The 22,151-nt window shown below is 38.8% G+C and overlaps 1 protein-coding gene across 1 annotated transcript in view; it reads right to left on the bottom strand.

The window, feature by feature from the left end:
• The window catches only part of LOC121150455 (protocadherin Fat 1-like), an 86,076-nt gene that overhangs the window by 33,736 nt on the left and 30,189 nt on the right, over nt 1–22,151 (bottom strand). The window contains exons 10-16 of the mRNA XM_040971379.1: nt 20,810–20,922; nt 19,600–19,745; nt 18,794–18,974; nt 16,366–16,522; nt 14,331–14,436; nt 13,369–13,590; nt 12,740–12,885 (exon numbers count right to left, since the gene is read on the bottom strand). Of these exons, the coding sequence (XP_040827313.1) occupies nt 12,740–12,885; nt 13,369–13,590; nt 14,331–14,436; nt 16,366–16,522; nt 18,794–18,974; nt 19,600–19,745; nt 20,810–20,922 (1,071 nt within the window). The remainder of the gene's footprint in view (nt 1–12,739; nt 12,886–13,368; nt 13,591–14,330; nt 14,437–16,365; nt 16,523–18,793; nt 18,975–19,599; nt 19,746–20,809; nt 20,923–22,151) is intronic.

Genomic DNA, 22,151 nt, shown 5'->3' with positions numbered 1-22,151 from the left:
AGGGTCCTAGGTCCTGCTTTCCGTCTTTTTAGAGAGAGAACAGGCTAGTTCTTGAGCCACACCAAGAGAAAAGAGAGAGAGAGAGAGAGAGAAAGAGAAGAGAGAGAAAGATCACGCTCTTGCATCAGCACCCCATATGGGACGCCAATCTCCCAACAGCAGTAAAACCAACTATGCAACAATGTCAGTCCCTTCCCCCCTTTCCTTGAAAATCAGCATTCATTTTGTGGCAAGTTCTATAAACTTATTTCCCAGGCATTTCTATTGCCTGGTTACTTTATACTAGTGTGATGGATCTATTATCTTCTTTAATAAATTGTAGTTTAAGAAAAGTTTTCACGCAATGCCTAAAAGTTATGTTCATTGAATTCTTGTAATTTCATTTTTCATTGTTTTAATTTAGTGGATAAAACAGATACACATTGTTTTAAAAAATAACTGATACTTTTTTTGTTGGAAACAATCAATCAACATAAACATTCAGAAAAGTCCATTATAGATTGCTGGTCCCAACAAAATAAAATAAATGAAGAAGTGCTAGTCAAATTTTTTTTTCTTTTCAAATAATTTCTGCATAAAAATTTGAAAACTATCTAACACCCGATTCTAGTGTTATACCTAAGAGATTAGCCATTAAAATTTGTATAGACAGCCATATTAGTTCATTTAAATTTCTTATGCTTAATCTCCTTTTAGTGTTTATTTTCATCAACTTGAAAATGACAGTGTGAAAGAAGAGAATCTTTCATGTACACTTCCCAGTTTCCCACATTCAGGACTGTCAAGGTCAGAGCCAATATTGGGGAACTCTGACTAGATTTTTCCACACAGATGGCAGAGGCCCAGGCATTTGGGTCACCATTCTTTGCTTCCCAGTGGTCACGGGCAGGAAACTCTATGGTAAACCAAGTGACAGGACCCTGAACTGGAACTCTCCCATGGAATGCAGCTTAACTCACTGTGCCAACATCTCAATGATCTATTCTTGCATATTTTAGTTCGATTGCTCTAAGGCAAGTTACTTTCCAAAAGAATGCCACAGACATTGTTCCACAGACAATAAGTTTGTGATGGACAATAAACCAGTTCCCCTCGCCTCTTCAGAGACTGACAGCGCATGTTTATAAAATACCCTGAGAATCTGAGCAAAGATTTCATTTTTTTAATGGATGCTTTTATACTTCCTATTCATTCATGTTTAGATTATAATTTGTCCATCCTTGATCCATGCTACCAAACCATGACTAAATGTCTCAACCTTCAACAGAAAATATATTGAAGAAGTCCATGATGCTATGAGATATTGCTTCCCAGGAAATCGAGGTCTGCATGGTTAAGCAAATTGGTTAGCACTGTCCAGCCAATAAGGCGATTTCCATCAAGTTTATTGAGCATCAAAATCCGTATTTCTGACCATTGTTTTAGACTCCTCTTCAAAACTAGAAACTGACCAGGCTGACACATAATTGTGATGAACGCAATCTACCCACCAAAAATATATGTTAACATTGTATGCTCTGAGTCATATAAATTTAATATTTATTTGGGGTAATAGGTCTTTTGAATATGTGGTTAAGATAAAGCCACACCACAGTCATGAGGGCGTCCAATGAACTCTTAGAAAAGAGACAGAGACACACAAGGAAGAATCAGGTAATGAAAACGAGGAGATGTGTCTGCAGTTGAGCAAATGCTACGGATGGCTGGCAACACTGAAATGTACAAGCAAAGAATTCTGGAACAGATCGTCCGCTCGCATGCTCAGAGCAAACACAGCGCTACTGACACCTTGGTGTCAGACTTCCAGACTCCAAAAACTATGACATAATACTTTTCAGTTGTTCTACAAATACCCAGTTGGTATCTATTTGTTACAGCAACTCTGAAGAATGAATAATGATGATTAAAATCAGTATAGAAAACAAATAAAATGCATGCATTTTTCATGATTATAGGAATGTTTACGTATAATTAGGGAATTGTGCATGCAAGAACAAATTTTATCACCAATCGTCCAGTGTCGTTTAAGTAAGTACAATGGTTTTCACATTTTTTCTATCTAAAATAACACTGTGTGAATTTTCATGAGGAACTGAATATGTATCTATCTTTTTGTTAAAGATTTATTTATTTTTATTGGAAAGGCAAATATACAGAGAGGAAGGAAGACAGAGAGGAAGATCCACTTAATGGTGACCGCAACGGCCAGAGCTGCACCAATCCAAAGCCAGGAGCCAGGAACCTCTTCCAGGTCTCCCACAAGGGTGCAGGGTCCCAATGCTTTGGGCCATCCTTGACTGCTTTCCCAGGCTACAAGCAGGGAGCTGGATGGGAAGTGGAGCTGCCAGGAGTAGAACTGGCGCCCGTATGGGATCCCAGCGCGTTCAAGGTGAGGACTTTAGCCGCTTCACGATTGCACTGGGCCCATGAATCTATCTTGAAATGTGTTTATTTACTGTCTTCCAATTTTCCTCAAATTTAAGCAGGGGATCCTGAATTTCTGTTAAAATCATTGACCACTGATATTGATAAATTCAGGATTAGAAAAGCACACCGATATTTAAAAGGCAGCCGACAAAAACTGGCACCAATAACCTTACCGAAAACCAGTCCCTTATGCTTCTCAAAAATGCCACAGGAGAATTCAGCGTGTATCTTGATATTACACAACCATGGTGGACCACTCTCAAGGCACAGAAGGTTAAAAACAGAAATGTATGAGAATTCAAACTTCCTGGAAAGCCCCAAGCAAGACCAGGTGACTTGTACTGCAAGCATGATGGACTCTGCCCTGTGGCAGGAAGAAGCAGGAGCCTGACTCACTTTACTTGAAGAATGACTCATTCTTCACGGTGTCCCTAATCAGACTTGTTGGGAAATCTTCCTTGGAGGCTCTTTGCCAAGACCTGAGGCAGAGTTATAGGCTCTTGTCATCTTTAAACATTTTCATCTACTAAAGATAACCTCTTAATTTTGTTTTAATTTTCTTTTTAATATTGTTTACATAGTTCACATGTCCATGTGGGCCTCTCAGGGTGGAGAGGGGTCAGGTATGGAGGAAGGTGGGTGAGACAGATGTTTCTTTTTTTGTTATTGTTCTCCTGTAGAATCTTCCATGGGAGGAGAGCAGAGGGTCCACTTTTTCTATCAAACTGTATCAGCCCCTGGGCATGGGGCACACTCATTGGGTGATGCCTTAGAGACCATCTGGTCTGAGGGTGTTAATTGAGTGGTTTTGATAATTCTAAGAAGTTACTAGTTTTGTTACTCCATGGTTGAAAAAAAAAATCTTTCTAAGGACAAAGTTCACTCTAGCACATACACAGACCCAAGAACGTGTTGCTAGCTTGGCCGGGAGAATTGTCCAACCTGTTCCCCTCTCTACCCCTGACAAGCTAGTCCATGTCCCCTGCTGGCCTAGATGAGCTGGCTGTCATATTCTTCATGTGCTTTTGGATATGCCGTCCACTGCACACGCATTAGCACACATGCACTCCAAAGTCAAAAAACATGTTGTGATTTCTGAAGGATGGCAGGGGTGCGAGTCCAATGGTCTACTCTAGTTGGGGACTCCCCCCAAGAACTTTCCCTGGAGTGATCTCACACTTGACTCTTGTGTGTGCCAGTCAGTACAAGGTCAAGTGCAGCCTCTCGCCTGCAGCACCCAATGCACTCATCCATGGATGAGGTGCCTGCTGAGTTCTGCCCCAGCCCCATGTCTCAGATGAACTGATGGGAGCTGAGGCCCCATCCAGCCCAACACAGATCCAGTCCAGCTGCAAGCCAACAAGATCTGCAGCCTGGTCATGATGACCCCTCCCAAATATCCCGCCATGGTGGCCCAGTTTTTAATTTTCTCAAACCTTTCTTGTAGCCTTACTTGGCCCAACCCACATGCAAACCTTCAGTTGCTGCAGTCCCACAGAGGTGAGCCCAGAGTTTCCATACAGAATCTGTTCCCACTCCAATATGTCCCTGGACCATCTTTCCTGGGCAATTTGCAGACCCTGGGGGTTGTGTCATATCCAGGTCTGGTGTTCCCTGCTTTCCCCACATGTCTTTAAGAGGAAAAGAGAGAGAGAGAGGATGACTAAGCCACTACGGTACATTTAACACGAACTTGGCAGGAAACAGGCCCAGAATGCCTGCCAGCTATTGGCTGCTTTTCTCCCAGCAGTACAACATTTGTGTAAGGCAAGCTAGACAGTTGCCTACAGCTGGGAGCAAAAGACGATCTTGAAAAAATCATCCTGCAAAAATATAAAAAAAGTACAATTTCACCCATGTTCTTCTGGCCAAGTTTGAGAGAGGGCTTCTGCCCATTTCCCAGTCACATGGCCCTCTGTCACTGAGAAGTAGTCAGAACATGCAGCGTTCTTTTTGTACATAGAAAACAGCAGCTAATCAACAAAGCACTAATACAGGTTTGTATTAATTCCTATTTAACACACACACACACACGTATATATGCACATGTCTGTGAAATCCAGGGCTCCCATTGTAGCATAGCAGGTCAAGCCCAAGCTTGCAATACTGGCATCCCATGTGTAAGCACTGGTTTGAATCTAGGCTCCACCCCTTCCAATTCAACACCCTGCTCGTCTACCTGAGAGGGCAGCAGATGACAGCTCAAGTCCTTGAGCCTGTGCCCAGCCCTGACAGGTGGATGCAAAATCTCTTTGTCTCCCTGTTTCACTTTATCCCTTTGTCTCTCAAGCAAATAAAATAAATCTTTAAAAAAAATTAAGGAAATCTGCTTGCTATCTAGATCTACAAGTATCCTGATTTTAAACCCGGAACAAGTTTGAAACGTGTACCCCAACACATGTCAGAATATATTAACTGATCAAGATGAAACATATATATATATAAAGTTATACATATACATATATATATATTTGGAACATTGTAAAAGAACTATTTGTTTCATTTCAGACATTTACTAAGCTTCACTGTGATTTTCCTTCTTTTGTTTCAGCTAGCATTCCCTTATTTTTCCTTAACGTGTGATCTCACACCTCTTATCACTAAAATCTCTAGTGGGTTAGTTAGTCCCATGTGCTGTATTTTAAAAATCCTTTAAGCTTTGCCATATTTAATGCATGGAAGGAATTGATTCACAGTTCCAGTTGCATATCAACATAAACAATTGAGAAACTCTCAATGGTTTTTAACACTTTTCAAGTGCTTTTTAACACTAACCCATCTGGGTGACTTTCATGCTGTAGCGTTAATTCTATAATCTGCAAAAAAAAAACCAACAGCTTTGAAAGTGCTTCTCGGTCACACTTCCAGAGACTTCTGTCATTGGTTTCGTTTAGGTAATGGTGAAGAAAGCAATTTTAAGTAAGCAGGTTCAAGAGAAGATCCATCATTGCCTTCTCCAATCATAGACACAGTTGTGGCTTACTCGCTTATGAAATACACGCGCAGCTCTTAACATCAGCCACTTCGTGCTTTACAAATATTTGTTCAACTTATCCATGTTCAAGGGTAGATACCATTAATGCCGCCATTTTAGAATAAGAAAACAGCCAGAAAGAATTTTTAACATCTTGCCCAGTGTAACGGAATCAGCTCGTGGTAAAACTAAGACTCCCATCCAGGTTGTGCGACTGGAAAAATCTGTGACCCAAACACCATGGAGAAGAAATTTGGCAACGTTATTTTCACTGAATACACGTGGAGATTGTTAACGGCTCATGGTTAACAGGAATTCCATACCCATTTCTTTGGCACCAAAAAAAAAACTCTCTTATAGTTTAAAAGCAGACACATTCAGCTCTTGGTAATACTGATATTTCCCCAGAGGTTACACCAGGGGTTTCTAACACCTTTCTGGTAGAATGCAATGTTTCTAGCGTTTTTCTTTCCTTAATCAAGTACGCGGCTTTCCTACAGAAGGAGACACAGTCAGTATGGATGAGGCTAGCCTCTACCACACTAGTTTCTTAGGACAGGAATTTGTTTTTGGAGTGTGAACAGTTACAAACTCTTTGAAAGAGGCACAAATGTGAATGTGCAAATCAGGGACTCCGATGATTTTAGATGTAAAGAAAATGACACATATATTTTTACACTTCTCAGAAATGAAGTAAGCCCCCTGGACATGGAAGGGCTGCTGTGCTCCAGTGTGAAAGTACAAGGGCATGTGTTTGGGAACAATTTCTTCAAAAGAAACGCTGCAGAGACAGCGATGATTTAAAAATGATTCTCCAAGGAAATTTATCATGCTCTTTGCAGGAGACAAAACAGCCCTTAATTTTGTATGCGAATACTTGTCAGCAACTACAGGATGGTGTAATCGACAATATACGACCATGCTATGAAATGATTTTCTTGCATTGGTAGATTTATTTCTGATTTTCCCCCCCCTTTGGGTTCAAACAGGAGTATTTTTAGAATCCTGATTCACTTACCTTGAGTTTTGGAATGAAAATGTCTGCTTCTAACTTGGGATAGTAACAGTTCTTTTGCTTTTTTTTTTTTTTTTGCTGTTGTTTTTTTCTTACGGAAGAGGCACAGCACTGAGCGCTGATGGCAGTGACCAGGGTTATATGACTTGAAGAAGTTAACTTTTCATGACTTTTTAGCAGCACCTTTCAGGTGTCACAACCCAACTCAACTCACAGATAACCACTTTTTACAAAAACGATTGGGATTTTCTACAGAATTTTCAGTGAAATAAACCTGTCTTCTTGTGTTGCTTTTTTTTTCTGTTTGTTTATTTGTTTGTTTTTTATCAGTTGCATGAGGGTTCTCGTCCCTTAAAACAACAAATTGGTCAGACGTTTGTAATGATAACTTCTCAAAAATAATAGTCCTAAATGACCCACTTCTTTTATTAAAACTGGGCATTTCTGAACACCAAGAGCACATCTCATTTTCACGACTCAGCACTTTCTTAAAAAGTTTAGTATACTTTGGGATTTGGGATGAGATGAACATCAATATTGAATTTGCTAACTTCGACAAACCCCATCATACGATTGCTCCACTAATATTTTTATTGTTCTATGTGTTTTTTCCACAAAAGGTGTTCTCGTAAGTGGTAAATATTGCCTAAATCTGTTGTGCAGAATATTTCTAACGTAAACACTAGGTTAATTGGTAGGTAGATGATTGGGCGATCAGCAGCTAGCTAATACAAAGCCCTGTCGCAGCAGTGGAGTGTCATGGTTGAGATGTGTTGGGGTTGCCCACACCTTGTATAGGACAGCCAGACGTTAAGGCCCAGTTCTATTGACGGATGTGCACCTGGGGGGGAAATGAGTGAACACTTAGGGACTTGGCTCCTGCGAGACAATGGACTGTGCTCCTGGTTTCTGATTTCAATCTGACCCAGCCCTGGCTGTTCCAGGCATTTGAGTGAAACAGCTGGCTTGAATTCACTACCAGTCTCTGAGAGACTTTCCTTTTTCTTTTTACTCTCTCTTGCCACATCTTCTGCATTTGTAATTAATTAGTTAACGTTAAAAGTCCCTAACATTGGACCTTGGGCAATGACTCAATGACTAAATCCTTGCCTTGCACATGCTAGGATCACATATGGGCACCAGTTCATATCCCGGCGGCTCCATTTCCCGTCTAGCTCACTGCTTGGGCCTGGGAAGGCAGTAGAAGATAGCCCAAAGCCTCGGGACCCTTTACCCATGTGGGAGACCTGGAAGAATCCCCTGGCTCATGGTTTCAGATTGGCTCAGTTCTGGCTGTTGCAGCCACCGTAAGAGTGAACCAGTGGTAGAAAACCTTTCTCTATGTCTCTCCTTCTCTCTGTAAATCTACCTTTCCAATAAAAAATTCTTAATAAAAATCCCTACCATTGCCACATTATCAACTATATGATAGTGCTAAATAGACCCCACAAAACACAAGAAAACCATTCCTGTTGACCAGGTCATCTCAAAAATACACACCAGCTAGCTGGTGATAATCCCACCAGTGCTCTCAGCTTGACACCATCGACATAGGCCTGGCATCGCTGTGCTTGGATGAATTTAGTATTCCACAAGTTGCTGCTTTTTCTGAGTCTGTGGCTCTTGACTCTGAGTTCCTGCAAAATTTTATCTGCAGGAATCTTCCACATTACTCAGGTCCCTCCAAAGAATTTCTGCATCTGTCTCTACCAAGAACTCCTCGAAGTAAGAGCCCAGGACCACGTTCATCTAATCTTGCCTCGGGTTTTCCAGCATCTAGCATTGAAATCCAATGTGCATTTTCTTCATGTCTCAGTAAATACCCTTTTCTTAAGTCAAGAGTCCAGATTTAGATATTCCATCTTTCTTGTCACTTTCCAGGATCCTATGCAAGGATGTCTTTCCACCCCTGTTCACATGGAATTACAACTCCTTGCCTTAATCATTCCCTCATATTTTTATTTCCTGCCTCTCTGTAGATACGGAACTCAGAACAAGGTAGATACTGCTAGGATACGTGGTAGCTTCAAGAAGTTCCTTTTGTTTGGGGAGGCTTCTGGAATTTTTTTTTTCCCTTCATTTCTTGTGAGATCAATTTTCTACTTCAAAGACATTTCATTTCATGACATTTTTCAAGATTTTTTGAACCTAGTGTTTCTTTGAGTCATGCATGTTTCCTTCTTGGTAAAAGAGAGTAAATCATAAGCCAGCTCCATTACAATACTGTTGCGAATCCCTTTGATTTGAGAGATGCACAAGGCGGAGTCAATTTGTTCTTTCACAACATAATTTCAGTTTTCCAGAATGCATATGGTAAACAAACCTGCAGCTCTCACAACAACAAAAAAACAGCATTCTTCATTAAGCTCTTTAGTGGGTGAAATGCATTCTGGGTAAGAGTAATTACACTGGGTTGGGAGTTCTTGGAGAACTGGGATATTAACTCCTGTTTTGAGTTGAGGCCCTTGTAGAGTTTCAGTCCATGCTTACACTATATGGAGACAGCCAGATTTCACGCAGAAAGAGTACATTGGGCCTTGCAGGGTAAAGACTAGGTCACCTTTAACTGGGAACACGACGCGGAGGCCATACAGCACGAGTTACAGCAGAGAGACAACAGTAAGTGTGTGAATTTTATGAGCAGCATATAAAGATTTACAAAGTTCCTTGAGAGTCACAGTGGTTGGGACTTATCTTTTTATAAAATAGATAATAATTCCCGGGAGAGTGGGAATGGAATGTATTTGGAGCTTCACTTGCTTTTAAGATGTCCCTTGAAAGTTTGGTACTCAGTATTGATAAAGATACGCAGTCCCTCCTTGCTGCTGCTCTGTTTCTATAAAACTAGCATGTCCTTCACTTTCATGGCCTAAATGTTATCTTAGGAACATAGGACCTGAGTTGATAATTATTCCAAAAGGAAGAATTCTAGATAAACTAGTCAGTTGGCAGCAGCAGATTTGAATTTGGCAAAAGTCAATGCCAGTATATAAAGTATAACTCATTAACATATTTTGACACAAAGTTAGAAACTACTTCATCTTGAGAGGTGCAACAGTTTAGTGGATGCATGCTTTATGAGCTATACTAAGTGTATTTTTAATCCATTTGCTTTGTCACTGTTTGAGAAATGAAGGTAGACTTTCTGTAGTAACATTGCTACAGTTGTACCTTGCAAAAGGCCCAGAGGTGATGTAAAGAAAATATTTAAAAACACAAAAAAGTCTCCATGACATATTTCAATGTGTTTGGAGAATAAGTTTGTCACAAAATGAGATAATCATACGCCAAATGGCATTTGTGATTATGTCTTTGATGAGTAATAGAAGAATAAAATGACTTAATGAGTAGAGACAGAATTAGCTATATTTTGATAACCACACTAGCTGATTACTTAGCTTCACTATACAACAACTTGTTTACCCGTAAAATGATAATTGTCATTTGCACGTGTTGCCAAAAAAACACTCCAGAAAAACTGTACCAATTTAAATTTTTTTACGAAGTTATTAAATTTCTTAAGGAGCTATTCCCTTTAGCTTTTCCAAAACAAATGTCTGCTTTTGGCTGGGGCATATGAAGGGTAATTAAATGGGCAAAAATAACGCATGCTGCTTTAATTTTTATTTCCTTGCTTACCAGAATTTTTGCCAATTCCCTAATAAACCATTTCTACTGAGATTTTTGTGTGTGTGTGCGTTCTGATTATAAAGGATTCATTGGCTAAAGATATTACTATTTAAAATTTCAACTGTAAATACTCCAAGTGCTTTTTTTCCCTTTCCCGTTAAATTGTTTCGAAGCTACAGACGAAATAGCCATATTTGTAACCACACCTGGTAATCTAATCCCCCTAAATTTAGGACTTTGTGAAGTTTCACTTTTACTTATCACTTTATATGTAATTTGCTAAATCTTTTTAGTTACACTAGAAAGCAAAGTTTGCTGCTTTCCAAATTGGGTTACTGGTTATCCTAACCTCATTTATGTAATAATTTATCACTAATCTACTAACTTCTACGATGAATGCTAGATTTATTTTTATTTTCCTTTGATCTAAATGTGCATCTACCATCTACTAGGATCTTTTAATAATACAGCATTCTTTTAAAAAAAAGATTTATTTTTCATTTTTATTGGAAAGTCAGATGCGCAGAGAGGAGGAGAGACAGAGAGGAAGATCTGTCCTCTGATTCATTCCTCAAGTGACCCCAACGGTCAGAGCTGAGCCAATCTTATGCGAAGAGTCAGCAGCTGCTTCCAGGTTTCCCATATGGGTGCGGGGTCCCAGGGTTTGGGCCATCCTCCACTGGTTTCCCAGACTACAAGCAGAGTGGTGGATGAGAAGTGGAGCCACCGGGACAGGAACTGGTGCCTATGTGGGATCCTGGCCTATGCAGGGTGAGGACTTTAACTACCAAGCTATCGTGCCAGCCCCAATACTATAGTTTTCTAGCATCTATGCTTGTATGTTTGTAAAAATAAACTGACATTTATTGGCCTGATTTGCTTGGGTTACCGAAGCAAAATAGCATTGATTGCATGGCTTAAACAAACAAACAAAAATGTATGTTCTCACGGTCCTACAGGCTGAAGTTTGGTATTTTGTTGCTGGTGATGATATTTTTCCAAGGTTGCAGGGCTGCCGCCATCTCACCGTGTTCTCCCATGGTGGAGAGTGATGGGTTGAGCTCTGGCTAAATGCACTCTCATTGAGTCTGTTTCTCATCCTCATGCTTTCTCTGTCTGATTGATTCATATCACAAATACAAACAACTTCCAAGCACTGGCATGTTCTGAGTAAGGACTTAAATCCATCCATGCCGTCGGAGTTTTTACAAAATACACTGATTCTTATCTCCTTTGCTTTAACTGATGTTAATATTTGTGTTTCTCTTTGGAGCTGGTATGATATCAGAAGCTGTATTGCATTGGGAAATGTTCACCCCAACTTACATTTCTGAACATTTTAACTCTTCCATCCAAAGTCTGGTTGGCAGTATTTTTAGAAGACAGGTTATTTAAATTCAGTAACCATGTCCTAGGCAAAGGTTAAGCCCACCTATAAATGGTGAGAAGTGGATATAATATTTTGCCAAGTATCAGAAGATTAAGTAATGATTTATAGCTAAATCCTGCCAGGCACGTAAGAGAAAGACACATGAATGATATTATGGACGAAGAACAAAGAGACCTTTTGTTCTCATACCCATTGGAGCATGGCCGTTCACCCGCAAAAGAAAAATGCAAGAATCATACTTCAGAAGTGCAAATGTGCAGACACTACCATTGAACCTGTAATACGGAGAATCCCTGTGGCGTTAATGAAAGCTTGTGTAAGGAAAGATGGCTCATTAGCTTAAGATATTTTTGCGTCATGGTTGAAGCCCCACAAGCCACTTCCTTCAATTTCTCTCCATAGATATTTTTAGGCTGTTTTAGTGTATTTTTCCAGACATAATGAGCCTATGGTGGCAATGTTAACACCAAGAATCAGACATCACTCACTATTTTCGTTCACCAAGAGCACATATGAAAGTATTCACCACGCAGCAGTGCGCACACCCTCTCAACAATGTTTGTGGTTTTAAATCTCTTTTATTAGAACGTGCTGCCTCTTTCTTAAGATCCAGTGTTGGAATTCTTGCAGCTCCCAAGTAGAAAAAAAAAAAAGAATGCAAACAAAATCACAAGATAAAGAAAGCTTTGGCACTATCTGTAGAGGAGGATTTCTCTCTGTTCTGCCAATGAAAGCCACGCACAGAGCTGTGAGGATGCAGGTCTTGAGCAAGCCAACTGACACAGTCTTTGCTTTGAATATTTTAAACATTGGGAAGATCCTTCCTCTATCCTTCATGATATTTCTTTTTCCTGAGCCTCTTTGGTTGATCTAAAAAGCTTAAGCAGTAACAATGGATGAATACTTCTTCACGGAAAGAGAGACGGATGGGATCAACAGAGAATTTAAGTATCCATCACAGGGTAATCTAAAATTCTAGAACATGTGCATGTTTATGGAAAAGAGTTTTGGCATAGAAAGATCCTTGCAGCCACTTAACTACAATCAAAGTGCAAAGCCCTCCTCCTCTAAATTCATATTTTTAGACCAAATTAACTCACAGGTTAATTTTATCTAGTGACAATTTTATCATGGTATGTCAAGGTCAGAACACTCTTCAGACCAAATGCATGTCTTTTACATTTAGGTTCCCAATGAGGGAACTGTGCTCTAGCCACTCACAATTATATTCTATGGTTTTTTTTTAATTTCTCAAGATGATGCCTAAGAAAAACCAACATCTTAAGCAGAGACTCCTTCTTACCAGGACATCCACGGTCACCTGGGCACTGACACTTCTCTGTCTTAGAGGATCGGGCAGAGCGTCGTTGTCCAAATCCGTAACTGTCACAGCTATCTTGTATTGTGATTGCATTTCTCTGTCTAGGAGATCCAATAGTTTTATCATTCCTAAAGGAAGCATAAAGGGAGATATGTCAGCCCAGGATTAATAAATATCTCCAATGTATGTCTATTATAAATTATAGAAACTAAGTTCTTTATAAACCTGAAACAGTCATTACAACAAGAATGGAAATTAACTAATAGACTCATTTTTGTTTATATGTTCATGTTCCTACAATGAAAGCATGACCATGATGGATGTTATTCCATATTGTATTTTTGTCACGGTTTCACAGTTTTAGGCCTCTGGAAAAGTATGTAGTGCACAGGTTTTCTGAAGCTTAGCACAGCAAGAACCAAAGCTTCACTCTTCTTAAATTTTTTTTAATAACCGAGACTTTTGGATTTGGTTGACAAGCCCAAGTGAATGCTACAATGTTCAACATGCGCTTGAAGATGGCTCATGCTCCTGGTTTCTAAATAAACCCACCCAAAGGAGCATCTGTGAACTCCTGAATTACATGATCAGCATCAACATTGTTACACTACCTGTGTCTGGCTCAATGTAGAATTTAGGAGGTGTTCCCAAATTGCCACCAACAATGCTGTATTTCACATTATTAAATGGCCAGTCTGAATCTGTAAATGTGATTTGTCCAACCAGTGTCTCAACCGGACTATTTTCAAGTATGCTGAAGGTAAACTCCGAGATGGTTCCAACTGGATTCAGTTCATTTACACGAGTCACTCTTAAGATGACTGTAATAATTGCTGTGGAAAAACGGTTATGCAAAAATGTTAGTGGAGCCATCATATGGCCTGTTGAACAATTCTTCTAGTGGACTCAATTGTATTAAATCTTTCATTCTAGAAAGATATACATATGTAGAAAACCATATACGTGTAGAAATACATACATGTAGAAATCATATAATACTTATATTGATAAGTCTTGTTAAGTCATTACCTTTGAAATGATCAGTTTTAAAACGAGATTAGGAGTAAACTATTCTACGATTTGATGTTAACCAGGATCATTGCTTGTTTATAGTGTACTTAAAAATAAACGCTTATATTCTGGACAAAGCATCAGAGTTTACAGAGAGCAGATGTAATGTAATGATGTAATGACAACATACTAAAGATACACGGGATAAAATGAATTTATCCTGAGAATCTCAGTATTATTATTTCCTTACTGTAAAATCATTGTGTAAGTCTTTTAAAGCCAAAAAGGCTTCAGAAAAGCTCATTTTTGATAGACTCGCTACAAAGTGATTTATTAAACATTTGAATGTGATTTTCTCACAGAAGTTCCAGTTTTTATTAGACTTTCAGATTTTCAGCTCTAGCACATAAGCACTGATTGAGTCAACAACAGTGTTCTATTATACTTTATTTAGACTATTTTTAACTAGTCACAAGTATTACATATTTCTAAAACGAATGTTTTAAATAAAAACGTATTTTATATAATAAAGCTATTGCAATATTTCAACATGATTTCGCACTTGATAATGCCGGATTTCCTCCATCGGACACTCTCACAAATATGGTGTATTTGAAGTGCATTCCTGCAAAAATAGCGTTATCATAATCGAGACGTGCAGGTCCAATCTGCAGATGAAAAAATAGTACATTGATAATTTTGTTTTGCTTTTTGCGGGTTAAAGATATATTTGTTATCTATGCAAATTCAAAATTTAGACATACGAAACCCATTTGATGACGAACGAGTGATATTTTATGACAGTGCTGCCAAACTAGACAATAGAATGAGTTGCAAAAATAATCGCATCTACCACATTAACATTTCTAGTAGGCAGTAATACTGATTTTTCAAATATACACTAAATTTACCAGGGTATTTTAATTAATCAGACATACCCAAAATGCTGTCCTTTCCCCTTGTAAAAATTGTCTACATTTGTTTGTTCATAATAATTCTTTGAAATCTGTTATTTCACAATTGTAACATATCGTAATTTGGATACAAACCTGTTGTAACGATATGTTACAACTGAAGACTGTTTCTTTTTCTACAAACTGGCTTCTGGACCCTGGTTGCTGCAGAGCCAAAAAGATCCTGCCGAACCAATAACCTTTTCAGGATGTAATCAACCTCATTCAATGACATAAAAAGCAGGGAAAAATAAGAGAGGCATCATATCACAAGGCAGCGAGCTTAGTGGCAGAAACATGGTTTCCTAGGAAAGTGGAAATATCCATCATAGGTTATATATACCACTTTAGTGCTTTGCCACTGTGAAATTAATGTGGCTTCTTTTAGCCCAAATTAGAGCAGATCCAATGCTTTACTTTTGGTAGATTTTTTTTGAAAAAGGAGAATCAAAAATTACATATGCCACGTGATGTTTTAACCTTCTGGTCATATGAAGAATATCTTCCAAGTGCAAAGAGCTAGAACAATGTGACATTGAAAGCTTGAGCAGAAATTTATGGTTAAATCCCCTCATTTCTTTGAAAATCTTTTCTGGCTTAATTCTGTGCAAGTATAACTGAAATTCAGGCATTAATTAATTAACACACGCCTAAGCATTGCAGATGCTTCAGGTACTGGTTCAACAACAGATGTTTTTTTTTTCCCCTGCCAAAGTAGTGATCCATACCATGACTGAGGAGCTATCAAAGACATCGAGAAGGATCTGACCCATCTGAACCAGAAAGAAGAGACACCCACAGGAGCAACTTTCTAAAAAATAAATGCCTGATGCAGATGAAAGTTGTGCCAAAGTGTGCAAGGAGAAGCCAAATAGAATGTTCTGGTAGCATAGACAGCAAGGCTAACACGCAGAGTCAGAGAGAGAGCAGGATTTTTAAATGGGGAAAGTGAGTTGAGCCGTTCCAATCACAGAATGAGACAACAACGGGCAAGCTTGTCAGGAGTTCGTACAAGAGGCAACTTCAGTGGAAGCCCAGTTGCAGAAGATAGGGTTCCAAAAGAAAGTGAGAAAAAAAAATGCTTATTCCATATCCTTTCCTCATCCAGATAAACACGGCTTTCTTCGTAGCTTTTTCATCAGCTGAATAACCTTCCCATCATACTGTTGAATACCAACCCTCATCCCACAAAACAGCAAAATATAGCCTGGCCTACACCTTAAAACTTGAAGCCTCGCTTTCCAGAATTGTCAAAATATTGGAGCGACTGCATGTTCCACGTGTATACTATTTATATACCTTGTTCACTATATTTATTAGCTTATTAAAGGTTAAGGTGGTTCAGTTCAACATATGACAAATGAAAAGAAGCATTTTACTGGAGAAGCATTTGTTTTAGGCAAATTTATAACCTTCCTAGTGCATCTTTCAAGATTAAAAAAAAAAATTACATTCCAGCATCTACCCCAAACCAAGATGTTTTTGGCAATTTAAGGTTCAATTGAAAATCCAGGAACAAATTCTGCCACCAGCTATTTAAACTACTGTACTTCATTAAGAATGGTAGAATAATAAAAACAAAATCTTATTCTATCTAAGGTTAATCAAGGGACCACGGTCAGAGGACAAGTTCAAAATACTTACTTTTAGTTCATTGTTTCTGAGGGTGAAAGTTTCATTTGAAAAACTATCCGTCACCAAATGATAAGTGATATTGTTATTGGGTGCAGTTCCATCCACGTCTGAACAAGTCAGAGAGGCTAAAAGAGTTTCCACTGGGGTGTTTTCAGGAAGCTCGATTCTGCAATGGATAAGATATGAGAAAAAAGTCTGGTATGACATGTTCATAATCTCATATGTTTAATATTCATTTCCAATTAAAAAAAACAAACCCACAATGTTGGCCACAAATTATACCAGCTCAATTACTTGATGTCTATGATGAGGGAAGCAGTGATGAATAAAATAATGTGTTGCATAATGAGTAACTTGTTAATGATACATAATAATATGTTGGACTGAGACATACGGTCATGGAAAAAATTGTGATGGAACTTCAGATGAATAATTTAATATAGAAATAAAGAACCACTCGATATGGATATACTCTGCAGAAATTAATTCATGAATTCAAGTCCGCTCATTTCCCTTCAGGGAGACCATGTATCATGGTCTTTATTTGAAAGAGAACAACATTCGAAACTACCGATGGAATATTACACGGACTTGACAGTGAATAGGGACTAATTCTTGCTGGTCTCTGTATGCCCAACCCTTTCCCGGAGTTTTCCTGCAGTTGGCTCTGCGAGCTGTACGGAAACAAGAGATTTTAAGGATTGAAGTACACAGCGATACTAATTAAAGTGATTAAAAAGTGATTGTACTTGTTCTTTATTCTTTCTTCCCTGCTTTAGGCTCAGGTCACAAAACAGGGGGAAAAAAATGTGCCTTTGCTTCACTCAATGATATACATCCTCCGGTTTCTTTCCTATATTAATTATTGAGATCTTCACTAGCACAAATAAGTGTAATGCTTTCCCCTTCAGGAATAAAAGGGTATTTCTAATGGCATAAAAAGCAAGTTGGCTGGTTAACATGAAGATAGTTCTGGGACTAAAAATCAGCGGTATCCCTTCCGAAAGGATCTGTGGACCACCAGTTAAAACACAAAGTGAAGACAGTCTTCCTGTTGGAGAATCGCTCTTTTTTTTTTTTTTTTTTTTTACTGTGGTCTTTCGGTTTTCCGTAACACACTCCAGCAAAGAGCTTACAAGCTGAAAGTCTGTTATTTGCATCAGAGCCATAGCATCGGTCTTAGATGTGGATTTTTGGACTGGTTTATGCAAATATGCCTATGTTTGCACTTCTGGATGTTATTTGCGGACGGAAGAAGAGTTATCCAAGGGTACACCAACAAGAATTTTTTTTTTCTTAGCATGCTATAAAATTAAATTCGTCTTTATGAAAGAGAACATTCAGATTATGCAAGAGTCACCCGATGATGACCCAGCTTGCGGCCTGTCATAATGCTGTTACAACAGTCGATCTCAGGGCATCTAGGTAAGTTTGGCTTGCTGGAAGCACACCATTCTAAGGTTTTCCTCAAGCTTCCTATGTGTAAGTTGAACACTACAAATCAGATTACAGATCCTGAAGTGCTCCACATGTTGAAGCTCTTTTGATATCTACATGGCACCGTCAATGCACCTCATGTGGAGGGTGGGTCATGGTTCAAGCAGCCGCCTTATAAATTATTGCCTGGATTTCGGGCTGTATGCTTAAAGTATTTATCAAACCTAAACACGTTTCAGCTTTAGACTTGTATCCAACTCCCCAAATATTTCATTTTGGATATGCGAGTGTTGCAGAATAATCTAAACTACAAAAACACTTCTGACCCCAAAGAGAAAAAGGATACCACGTGACAATTATTGATAAAATAAAAGTATATTGAATGATCAATACATGAATTAAAGCATGAGGTTTGTTTCTCAGCATACCAAAGATAACTGTCTTACGAGAACGCTACCCGAGTTCGTTAAGGTTTTCTGAGCAAAAAATGCACTAAGGATTAAAAAATATATAGGTTCCAAAATGCAGTTCACCCAGACTTTCCCAAGATGTCAGTTCACTAAGTGAATCTTTATGGATTTGATTTTTCCATTTTTATCATGGAGCTAACACATCACACCATAATTTCAAATCTGTACACAATTGAAAAGCCAGAGCAAGTACAGTAAGCCTGCGTGTGGTCTTACAGCTGTACTTAAATTAATGTGAGCAAAGTATATCATTAAGTATAACCTTGATCTATATACATAATTTCATAATTTTTAATGCAGGAAAAGAGAGAGGGAGGGAGGGAGAAAGGGGCTAGAGAAGGAAAGAAGGATGGGAGGAAGGACAGAAAGAGGAAGAGAGAGAGAAAGGAAGAAAGGGAAAGGAATTCGCATGTGCTCTGAAAATAAATTAAGGCAAAACCATTCTTTTTTGCTCTACCGTGGTTCCCTCATTTTGCTCCCGTTTCTTTATGCCAAGATCTGACGTCCAACAGTCACTTAGCAGAACTCACACGTAAATGTCTTGCGAGCATTGTGGCGGGTTGTCATTCAGGTCTTGGAGCATCACTGTGAGGGTACCAGTTGTGGAATGCATCCGTTCATTGTCATAGGCTCTGCAGTATAACACCCAGGACTTGGGGGTGTGTGCATCTTCGTAATCCAAAGGGTAGCTAACTGTAACGGCTCCTGAATCTAAAATACAGGCACACGCAAAAGAGCTAAGTGTTCGGGAGATGAGTTAGTTGAATTCAAAACAGCACCGTGGGTAAAACAGTTCCGGAGATAAAGGTCAGTTACTGACCCACGCGAGGTTACAGCAGCCAGAGTTGTAGATTTGAGGGAGAGGGGGCTGGAGGGAGCGACAAGAGAAGCCTCCTGAATTTGAGAGAAGGGCAAGAGTCATGACAGGTGGAGGTTGCATGGAATTGCTCAGGAAATGTAAGAACAGGATATTAGGATGCATTGGGAGTTAAATTGTTATGAGGGTTTGCATGCAGAACAAATCAGAAAAATCAAAATTGCTATTTCATTGAAATAGAATACACATTCAAGGTATGCTAACTGGAATTCTGCTTTCCTTGGGAAAATCCATTCTTTAGAGACAATTGCACAGTACCGGCATGAGTCTTTGGATTTCCCTGGCAGTAGCCGGATTCTACAGCTCCTGTCCATAAGGAATGCTCAACTTTCACCTCCTAAAATCATGCCAGAAATACAGCTGAATCTTTGAAAGGTTGTTTCGTTCTCTCAAAGTTATGATCAGGTTGGTTTTCAACTAGGGGAAAAAAAAAAAGCTAAGCTACAAATGCAGCTCTACCTTCATGTATGGAAAATTCTTTGGGGGTTCCTATAAATTCATAATGTACAGAGTCCCCTAAGTCATTATCAGTCGCTGTCAATTTGACCATCTCGGTTCCAACAGGCAGATTCTCATAAATATGGATAGGTTCGTCTGGTATGTATCTGTCGGACAAAACAGATTTTCGTATCGATTAGTATAAACAAATGTCTCTTTACATGCGTGTCTGGCAGCACATTTAAAAATTTTCAGATGATTTTTTTTAACAGTTTTATAAATTCTTGGCCCTAAATTCAAAGTCCTCCAAATCCCTTCCCTCTGGTTGTTATATTAAAGGATGGGCACTTCTTATAAAATTTTGTCTTACTTTCATCCTTTCTTGAGTACTATTTCTATCGATTAGTAAAAAACTACTACTGGCCCAGCGTGATGGCTCAATGGCTAATTCTCTACCTCACTAACACCAGGATCCCATATGGATGACAGTTCTAATCCTGGCTACTCCACTTCCCATCCAGCTCCCTGCTTGTGGCCTGCGGAAAGCAGTGGAGGATGGCCCCAAGGTCTTGGGTCCCTGCACCTGCGTGGGAGACCTCGTGGTGCAGGTCGGGAAGCTACTGGTTTCTGCCTTTAGATCAGCTCACTTCAGGCTGCTGCAGCCACTTGGGGGGTGAAACCAGCGGAGGGAGGATCTTTCTCTCTCTCTCCTCTCTGTAAACTGTCTTTCCAAGAAAAACCAAACCAATAATTACTACAACACTCTTGCCATGAACGATCATCATCTCCTGAAGGTTTGAAACTGTTTCAATGAAATACTTTCCTCTGAATCTCTGAATGTCTACGCTGACTTCCTTATGTGGATCTGTCGATGTGTGTCTCTATAATGTTTCATTTATTAAAAAAAAAAACAGAGAAAACCAAGAAGCTATAGATTGTTATCACACAGTGAAAAATAATTCTACTGCATAGTTTCCAGAGAAAATTCTATTGGAGTTGCAATTTTGTACATATAAAAAGAGCAGGAACGTGAAGCTCATAGAATCTGTTCCTCTAGATAATTTTAAATACATCCATATATGTGTGTATATATATGTGTGTGTGTATATAAATATATGTATATATAAATTTACAATGGAAGTGAAAGTAAAGTACTGATATTTGTCCTGCTCTAAAAATGTTCCAGTGATCTAATCTTAGCATTTAAATATTTAGATGATTCACTGCTTACGTAAAGACAGGTGTCTCATCATTAACGTTCTGGATGTTTATCCAGATGGTGCCAGTGCACGACTCCGCAGAGAGGTCCTCTCGGCTCCTTGCAGAAACCACTAACTGGAAATGCTAAAATAAACAAGGAAGAACAGAACGGGTGGCAACTTTCTTTATGTATTTTTTAGGGAACTTAAAGCATACCATTTCCCTTTTCACACACACAAAAAAAGTTATAAAAGTAAAATTGAAAAGCACTTGAAACAGCTGGAAGCATAAGAATGGACAGCCTTTCTCGAACCATCCCTAAAAGTCACTGTCAGATGCAACATCTATTGACCTCTCAAAAACTTACGCAGCTAGTGAACTTGGATGGAGAACAGATTATTATGCACTATCTTTAAGCAACAAATGGGACAAAATCGAATTGAAGAGAAGCCTCACCTTAATTTCTTAGCTAAACAGCCATCTTACTTTTAAAAAAAATTAATTATGAATACGTTTGAAACTTAAATGTAACATTTAATTTAAACGTGATATTCTGATGGTACAATATAGTTAAGAAATGTGATGTAATACGGTATTAACCACTAAGTCTGACACAGCCAAAGAATCATTTTCATCTTTTGGTTTTTTAACATTTCATCTATACTTAATAGTTCAGTTACATGTGCAAAACCATCTTCAGTGTGGATTTGATCAATGAGATGGTACTTACTGAGCCTCCTACTGAAGGACTTTTTGAATAGATGGGATGAAACGATGTTTACAACCTGTTTAATAAAATTTGACATGACCAACTCTATATGACCATTTAAGTAACTTATTATTCTGGAAACGAAGTGTAAATTACTTTTTTCAGAAAAGACTAGAAAAAGAATGTATAAGGCAAGAGAAGATACGTAAAGTTTCTGGATAAAAATTAAGTGTGTGTTCCGGTATTGTGAGATAGCCAGTATTGCTGCTGTCTGTAGTTTCAGCATCCTATTTGGGTGCTGATGCAAGTCCTGGTTGCTCCGTTTATGATCCAGCTCCCTGCTGATTCACCTTGAGAAGAAACTTGGCCCAGCCCTGGCCATTCTGGCAGTCCGAAGACTGAACCAACAAATAGAAGTTCTCTGTTTCTCTGCTTCTGTTTCTCTCTCTCTCTTTCAAATAAGTAAACAAATGATTTATTTTTGATTAAGTAGGCAGTGCCTTAGAGGTCAGACTAAGAGTAACAATACAGTACTTAGTGCACAGAATACATTAAATATCATTGAACCAACGGTGTCCCATGCCTTAACACAGCACTTAAAATCGGTAGCTAGAGTTCATGTCTTCATTCAAGAAATGTTTCCTGAGTATTGACTTCTTTCAGT

This window comes from Ochotona curzoniae, unplaced genomic scaffold, assembly GCF_017591425.1.
Source record: "Ochotona curzoniae isolate NIBS_2020 unplaced genomic scaffold, NIBS_Ocur_1.0 contig_21, whole genome shotgun sequence".
NCBI classification, from domain to species: Eukaryota; Metazoa; Chordata; class Mammalia; order Lagomorpha; family Ochotonidae; genus Ochotona; species Ochotona curzoniae.
This window is presented reverse-complemented; position numbering and strand designations above follow the sequence as displayed.